The sequence below is a fragment of the Puntigrus tetrazona genome, chromosome 17 (assembly GCF_018831695.1).
Source record: "Puntigrus tetrazona isolate hp1 chromosome 17, ASM1883169v1, whole genome shotgun sequence".
NCBI classification, from domain to species: domain Eukaryota; kingdom Metazoa; phylum Chordata; class Actinopteri; order Cypriniformes; family Cyprinidae; genus Puntigrus; species Puntigrus tetrazona.
Window position 1 is genome coordinate 18,067,159 of NC_056715.1, and position 9,107 is coordinate 18,076,265.

The following is a 9,107-nucleotide window of genomic DNA, read 5'->3' on the forward strand; positions in this document are numbered from 1 at the left end:
AACATCTTTTCCTGGTCTGGTGTGGTCAACCCATGTGATGACATCCCTGGAAGAAGGGGGGAAAACGTTTAATAGATTGCATGTGCTTGCCACTCCAGAAGATATCCCGGTCTCCATCCACAGCGTGGTGTTGCAGTGCACGCATGTAACTTAAAGAAGGAACCAGATCTTGTGTGTTTGCGTTCTCTGGGGTTTATCTGAGGTGTTGGGTGAAGTGCGGTGGGTTGAGAGAGCAGGGGAGGAGGCAGAGGAACTTCATAGGGCGGTCACATAAAAACTGCCTGGAGAACTGGATGCGGGCTCAGTCGGTGATGTTCTCCTTGCTCGACTAGACTTGGTTGGAGCTACAGACATCCGCGTTCGCACTGGACTCGGTTGCTTTCTCCTACGTGATGCGGAACTAATGATCTAAACACTCGCTTCGGGCTTGGACTTTTGTTACGCGAGGTGAACTCCTAAGAAAACTCGGTTTCGCCGTCTTCTCGTCCTGGAATACCGTGCGCTTCTCTACCAATGGTAAGTTGGCGCGTCACCGTACGCGGTACTTCGATGTGGTCTTAACAAAAAGTGATTTACCGCCGCATCCGAGGCACGCGCAGCTATTTAGACCCAAGTACGCGCGTTTTGGCCATTTTGCGCGTAAATGGAAGCCTTTTACGCCCTGTATTCTCTGAAGGCGACGCGACTAGAACGCTTCCATTATATTCAACAAACCTGTCTTCACGTCTCCAGGCGCAAATATTACAATCGACAAAGCTGTGCACACGGAATAGAGCTCTGCTTTGTCGAGTTGTATTGAAAGGGCTTTGGGAATTTTGAAACCGGATTTAATATTTTAGTCTGTGCTTACCGGATAGCTTAAATGTTTTAGTGCTTGCTTTTTTGCAAGTTTTGAACCACCGACGCATTGCTCAGACACCTGACCGCGCACTCGAGTGGATGAGAGCTTCCACATCTGCTCCTAACCTACCTGCATTTCATTCAGACCCAATAGACGTCTGTTTTAATTACGCTTTAATGTAGCGACTAGTACCAAGTTTCTACAGTTTTATTTGCTGTACGTGGCCTAAATCACGACGGTGGTATGTTTTGTTTGGGTAGTATCGAGTAGGTATTAACTTTTCAGAGTTTTTTGGAATCTACGGCAAAATTCTACATTCTGCGTGTTCTGAAAACCTTTCAACCGGTTTCAAATGCAACTCTAACGCGTTTCTAGTTCGAAGCACGGAGCGTTTACGTTGCCAGCGTTGAAAACAATAGCTGTGTCCTTCATTTGGTTCAGCAAGTTAAGTGAAACCGGTCTCCAGTGTGCAACTGAGCCAGTACATTTGACCTCCACCAATGTTTTGAAGACTCCTACTCTTGTCTTAAGTGAGTTGTAGTGAAGAGTGATGGCACTCAGTCAGGCATAAGAACACGTCTGAAAGGTTTTATGAGGTACATTATGACATAAAGAGACACAACCCATGAGTCACTTGGCAGGGATGTTTATCTTTAGTTCGAGGAGGTGGAAAGCAAAAAGAAAACGAAACAAGATACTGTCTAAATATCTTTCCATAGTACGTACTTATTAAGAAGTAAACACTGTCGCAAGAGCTTTAGTCAAATAGTCCACCAATGATTACAGATCAACAGATGTTGTCTAGACTAGAGCAGAGGTCTTGAGGCTTTCCAGGCCAAGAAAACGGTTATTGGTAGATGCGATAATGTGCTTATTGTATAATACTATAATACTGTGTTTGCATGCTTTGGTATGATTTACATAACCATAGTTTTTGATAAACATTGTGAATCGCTAGGGAGGGACAATGACACAATTAGATTAAAAGTTTAGTTGCATTCTTATCTTTAATTTAATATTTTCATTCATTTGAATGCATATTTCTGTTGTTGTTGTTGTTTTTCATGCAAAATTAGTGGTCTAGAGACGGTTTCAGATTCCGTACCGAGCATATCCATGAACTTTAGCAAACGCACTGCAGGCTATAGGCTACTTTATATAAGCTGTCTCATTTCCCAAATGGACAGAATGCTGCTTGGATCTCCTTGACAGAGGTTATATTGCTCGTATTGTCTGTTACTGTGGTAACTTACTCCCCCATACACATCTGAAGAACCATGTGCATAACCTAATCTCATTAAGCAGGGTTAGGGTAGAGCAAAGTCGAGGGCTGTGAGCTTTAAACGACTCTGCCAAATTAAAGGAAGCAAACTGCACTATAAAACCCACTCTGCACAAAAGCACATGCATTGCACTCCATCTTCAAACAGGGATTCTGTAAATATTTAGGGTAGTATCTGTGGGCTTTTAAACAAGTGTAGGTGGTCTGAAGAAACCAATTGTTTGTGCTTTGTTGCATGTTTCTGGCATGGCTGATCAAAGTCTTTTAGTTACGCTCATTTTTATGGTTTGCTCTTGACATAATGAACTGTTTGAATAGCTGCGCTAGCTGTATTGTTGTTCAAACAGCAGATTTTATGAATCTAAAAGCCACTGGCCTCCTGTTATGAATCTAACGCTGCATTTCGGTAGATCAGTCAAGAATCACAGAACTAGTATCACAACTAGTGAGATACGAGAGAGAGAGAGAGAGAGAGAGAGAGAAATAACTCTCATGACCACACACACACGGTGTTCTTGTTAAAATGCATCATTCCTGTTGTAATGGTTGGACTTGCTCCAGCGGAACTAAGTCCAAGTAATGACAAAATGCATGCGTTGCTACGCTCAACTATTGAGTTCAGCTGTGGATTCAGTGATGACGTTGTTCTCCGAGACCTTTCACAAAGCACTTGTGATTGTTATTAGCGCAATCACTCAAACGAATCGTGGAAAATCTCATTTGTGGAGTTGCATGGTGGTTGCAACGAAGATATCTCTGAAGTCCATTCCGCAAATACGATAGCAGCGCAGTTGGATGTTACGCACCAGGATGGTGCCGCTTGTATAGCCAGTCTGGGTTGGGGGATTTTTAAAGACTCTTTAGGAAGGGTTTTTAAAGGACCATCAATAAAAGAGGCAGTCTGAGATCCCTTTGCTGACAAACGAACCTCTATTTGTATGTAAATTGAATTGCCATCTTCTCAGGTGTTCACACCTGGCTGGCTTGTGCAACACGCTCATTTACAAGCAGCATTTTAGGGGTCTGTCTGGCCCCAACTTGCATTTTAGTGAAATCATGCCATGCTTATACTGAAACGTTCGCTGTAATCGGATTACGTGAGATATTAAATGGCGAATGTACCCTTGTGTTTCAGGAAAGGAATCTGACCGCAGTTCTTAAACAGCCTTCCAGGACCACGTAACATTCACTCGAGGAACTCATCCTGTATCAGTTCTCGACAAACATGGACTGTTTTCCCATGCTTTATTTTCTGTCGGTAAGTGGACCACGCCTATCCAGTTCTAATCGTGTGATGGGGTTGTTACATATTTGGAGCAAATTAAAAGGCTTAGTCATTCTTTACAAAACAGTGGTCAATAAGGAGTTTTGCTTTAAGCTTTTTTATGTTGCGGTGCAAGCACTTGAAAATTGTATGTTGCTGTCCTTGTTTGACTTCGGTTTTGACTAGCAAACTGTAGTTTGGTTCGGCCCTTAAAGGGATAGTTATCCCCAAAAATGTAATTTCTATCTTCATTTGCTCACCCTAATGTCATTCCAAACCATTAGAGAATGGCTTTTGTGGATAGATATTTTGGAAATTGTGTTTTTGTGTGTGTTTCCATACATTCTTAACACTAAAGGGAAGCTTTTCATTACACATAAAGGTCTAGTGGACAAATAAAATAAAATGTTAAGATGTTTTTCACACTAAGAAACAAATGTTCTATTAAAGACTCATCACTGAAAGTTTGTGTAGAACCATCGGAGTCTAAAGGGGGGACTGGAGGTTAAGATTAGCCTAATATAGGGTTGAAGTGACCATGAGGGTGAGTAAAGGATGACTTCGTTCGATAAGTTTACCCCCAAAATGGCTAAGAAATGTTCATTATCGATTTAATCACATGGCGGTTATCTGAAATAAATAAGTTCCAAAACAAACTCTATGCAAACCCAAACACTTCTACACTGTTATTATGTAAAGTAAACTAATTAATGACCGTTTTCAGACTCTTTTCTTTACGTTTAATGTGATACTTGCCACTAATTTGTAATTATTTGTGAAATCCATGCGCAGTTTTAAAGTGAAAATAGCTTTAACGTAAATCCTGCACCATTTTTTCCCTAGTATAGCTGAGTTTTGTTGCATTCTGAAACATGTCAGATGCACGTCTTGTACTTTTAGTTTACTGTCTTGGTGAAGCACCGCTTTAAAGGGAATGTTGTTGATGATAGTAGAAGTAAAAACATTGCATATAGTCTAATGGCACAGACATTTGAAGGAAACCTGGTCGCCCCCTTGAGTACGGAGGTCTGTTACAGGACCGCGTATTTGCAAATCATTGACCAAGCATTCTGCCTTCGACAACTTGCGTAAAGTATGTTTCTGACCTAAATGTCAATGACATTTTAACGCTATCCAGTTTAATTATTGAAAGCAAGGTGGCAATGGGGAGTCAGACATCTTTCACTGAAGTCTCGCTTTTCTCTTCTGCTTCCTGAAATTTCCCGCCTGCCCACCAGAGACATCATGATTCCTGGTAATCGAATGCTGATGGTCATTTTATTATGCCAAGTCCTACTGGGAGAGAGCAGCTATGCTAGTCTAATACCCGAGGAAGGGAAGAAGAAAGCGTCGGCTCAGCACCTGGGTCAGAGTCATGAACTGCTGCGGGACTTTGAAGCCACGCTGCTGCACATGTTTGGGCTGCAGAAGCGACCGAGACCCAGCTACTCGGCTGTGGTGCCCCAGTATCTGCTGGACCTGTATCGCCTCCAGTCAGGGGAGGCCGAAGAAGCCGGAGGGGCCCACCACGTGAGCTTCGACTATCCCGAGAGGTCCACGAGTCGAGCAAACACTGTGAGAGGATTCCATCACGAAGGTAAGACAGCGCTTCGACGTTTAAAAAGTCTCTGCACCAAAACACTTTGTCATGTGGGTCCTGTCGAGGGACTTTCCTCAACATGCAATTATTTTTAATGCTACTCTACAGATTTCTAAATAAACTCCTGTTGCCAGCAATGCGGTCTCTTAGGCGGACAGAATTCCCAGAAGGCTTCAGAAAAACACACGTTCAGTATCGAGATGACAGGAGGCCGTCAGCATAGTTAAACAGTTTATTCGCATCCAAAAGTTTAGGCTTTTCTTTTTCCTGCATACTTAAATGAGTCAGAGTTGAGAGTTTCAGCTACATTAAAAAATATTGGTCAGCAGGACCAATTTTTGGGCTTTTTACAACTTAATTTAACCGTACATAGAAACTAAATTAGAAAGTTTAACTTTCACTTACGATAAAACTAAAAACGTTTCGCTTTTATACATTTGTAGCTTATTTTACTTGTTATAAATAAAAAGGTCACAATCAAGTCATTGCACAGTTACTAGATCCATCCAGTATGTGTACATCAATATCACACTACTTCAACACCATTGACGTTTTTGGAGGAGGGCTATTTGTGTGAATGCTATTTTGTGAATTAAACGGGTTTAAAGTATCACTTTCGATTAGACCAATGCACTTAAATGACTGTTTTCATTTATTTCATTGTGTCTGGATGTCACTTCTCACTCAATAAATAAATAATGCAGAATGCTTCTGAAAGAAAAGGGTATATTTGGCATTCAGTATATGAAATGATCGGATTGAATGCATTATTGACAAATACTATAAATTAAACTAGATGAGAATAAGCATATAAGGCATAATTCTGAGTTAATCTAAGTAGGGTGATGAGACCATGTTATTATATGGATGTAAATTATTGAAAAATTTGAAAACAATCTTATAGATTCTATTATGAGGAAATAATCCACCACAGTTCACTTCGAGACAAGACAAACATGGCAGCAACATTATTACAATTACTGATATCCGTATTAATAAGTTACTTGGCTTCTTCTCTCATGCAACTCTGTGAGTCTTCCACCAGTTTCTCATTTTTCTGAATGATGTTTTCAGTGGAGACTCGTGAGTTTTTCGGAGAATTCTGAAGTCAAAATTAGAAAATGTGTGTGATGTGAAAGTGTAATTCTACATTTAAGTACTGAGTAATATTAATTAACTGCATGTACTTACTGTATGGTTATGGTTTGGCTTAAAAAACTAAAATGACCATGTCATTTATTCAGAAAGAATTTTTATTGAACAAACGAAAGTCATGGATTCATATATGAAATATATATATATATATATATATATATATTTCACCAAAAATCTCACTTACGCCCTTCTGGTTCTCACCCCTCGATTGGTTCAGTTCAGTTTTACATTCCTCAGAAAATGAAAAGAAACCATTTTGTTTAAATAGTATTTCAGTCTTGATGCGCAGATCACATAATGACTAGATTTACTGACTGCAAATTGCGGGGTTTTTCTTCTGGTGTTTTGCGTGTGTTAGGGCATATTTTAAAAAAGACGTTAAGGCCTTTTGAGGTATTCGTTTCTATGGTAAGCACTAAAATAAACATAGACTAAGAAAATGATAGATATAGCATATTACAGCTAATTCAGTTTTCGTTTACATTCAACGCTCAATGTAAGGTTAACAGAATTTGAGCAAACTGATCCGTTTTGGTCAAGACGCCTAATAAGAATTGGTTTCAAAAACGGGGTCATAATGGTGCATCTTCTACCGGTTTCTGTCCTCCTCCAGAGCACATGGAAGAGCTGCAGTCAGACGGCTCACCGGAGACTCCTCTGCGCTTCGTCTTCAATCTCAGCAGCATCCCAGAGGAAGAACTCATTTCTACCGCAGAGCTTCGTATCTACAGGCAACAGATAGATGATGCAATCTCAGATCCCCGACCCACGGGAGACGACGCTCTCCACCGGATAAACATATACGAGGTGCTGAAGCCTCCGCGGGCCGGGCAGCTCATCACCCAGCTGCTGGACACTCGACTGGTGCGCCACAACACCACCCGGTGGGAGAGCTTCGACGTGAGTCCGGCCGTGCTGCGCTGGACCCGAGACAAGAGCTCCAATCACGGCCTGGCCGTGGAGGTGGCGCCCCTGGACCCAGCCTCGCGTCACCGGGGGGCCCACGTCCGCGTCAGCCGCTCCGCGCGCCCGCTCCCGGACGCAGACTGGAGCCAGCTTCGCCCGCTGCTGGTCACGTTTGGACACGACGGCAAAAGCCACCCGCTGACCCGCCGAGCCAAGCGCAGCCCGAAGCAAAGAGGCCGCAAGCGCAACCGCAACTGCCGGCGGCACGCGCTTTACGTGGACTTCAGCGACGTGGGCTGGAACGACTGGATCGTGGCGCCGCCCGGATATCAGGCGTACTACTGCCACGGGGAGTGTCCGTTCCCTTTGGCCGATCACCTGAACTCCACCAATCACGCCATTGTGCAGACGCTGGTGAACTCGGTCAACACCAACATTCCCAAGGCCTGCTGCGTTCCCACCGAGCTCAGTGCGATCTCCATGCTCTACCTGGACGAGACGGACCGGGTGGTGCTGAAGAACTATCAGGAGATGGTGGTGGAGGGATGCGGCTGCCGCTGACACTTATTTATAACGTCCGTGTTGAGATGTGTGTTTCGTGTCTCCTCGATCGTATATTTTGACAAAAAAGTATATATATAAATATATATATTTATATCGACATAATTAAAACAAAAAAAGAAAATAAAAGCGTCCTTATTTTAATTATAATTCAGCTGTACAGCTTTTCATAATGTATATCAGACTGTATAAGGGTTTTTTCTATGAGTTAGAAGAATTAGCCACTAAAAAGTTTATTTACTGGTAGTATTTATTTCTTTAATGCAATATCCATTCACCAAATGCGTAGCCCCGGCGACCCCTCTCAGAAAGCATCGTTTGTGTACTTAAAAGAAATAGAGCACTGTGTGAAATGATTTTCTTGCTATATCGGATGAAGAGATCAGATGTGTATTGATGTGCATAGGCATGTGATTCACATGTTCCCCAAATAACTTTGTTGTTAAATAAATTGTGAAACATTCCAACAACAACGTGAGATTAATAAAAGGCAGTGTGACGCTCTGTTTAAAGAACTAAATCATGATATACGCTACTATAGTGGAGGTGTGTGTGTGTGTGTGTGTGTGTACAGTTCTAAAGCCTCATGTATTCATTTCATTTTGCTCGTTTTCAAACATGTTTTGTGAATCATTCCCTGCCTAATACTATTTTTGCATATTAGATTCAAGCTACTTTTCAACCTAATCGCAGCCGTTTTCAAGCCTCTACTGTATGTTTGTCTTTAAATAGCATGCTTTTAAAGTAATATTATTTTGCATGGTATAATTAAATCGATAATCACAAACGTTTTATATAGTATTGCAGCGAAGGCGACGTGTTTATTACACGCCTATCTATGGCATGTTATATATGCCATTTGGTATCAATAACCTGATAAAAAAAGAAAAACATACACATGTACAAATATGTAAACAAATACCTATTTTATCATATATTTTGGTAATTAATACTGCAATTAAACACTTAGAAGCAAGTAACAATACAATTTTTGAATTCTTAAGAAAATGTTTTGGTGCTATACAGTAGGCTAAAAATGTCCCTTGTTAAAACTAAGCACAATTTATATCCCACGGCTCATTATTATGATGCAAAAGTATAAAATGTAATTTTACATTACTGAATTTAACTAAATACAAAACAGCAGCAGGGCTACACATGTGGTGGAGAAATGTGCTTAAAAAATATTTAGTGCCTGCACATTTCATTTTGGGGTGAAGATCGCACAACCAACAGAAAAATAAGTAAATAAAAAAAAACTAGCTGTGTGACTCTGAAAGTCTGCTGTGAATTAACACACCTCTGTTCACCTGGCTGACACCAAATGCCTGCTGATAATAGCTGAAGAATAGCATTAAGACTAGATTAAGTGAGCATGAAGTATGCATACCAGAGAAACAACAATGATGAGTATTGCTATCATCATTATAAATGCATATAATGTCTTTATGTGATTGCACAGCAGAGATCCGCACCGCAAACGTTTTTTAGACACGCA

General features: G+C 41.2%; 1 protein-coding gene across 1 annotated transcript; it reads left to right on the plus strand.

Annotated features, from left to right (window-relative positions):
- Positions 1-215: 215 nt before the first annotated feature.
- bmp4 (bone morphogenetic protein 4) lies at positions 216-8,079 on the plus strand. The gene is made up of 4 exons (XM_043262337.1): positions 216-516; positions 3,259-3,381; positions 4,626-4,984; positions 6,756-8,079. Exons 3-4 carry the CDS (start codon positions 4,633-4,635, stop codon positions 7,607-7,609), a joined length of 1,206 nt encoding a protein of 401 aa, XP_043118272.1. The 5' UTR covers positions 216-516; positions 3,259-3,381; positions 4,626-4,632; the 3' UTR covers positions 7,610-8,079.
- The last annotated feature ends 1,028 nt before the right edge of the window (positions 8,080-9,107 follow it).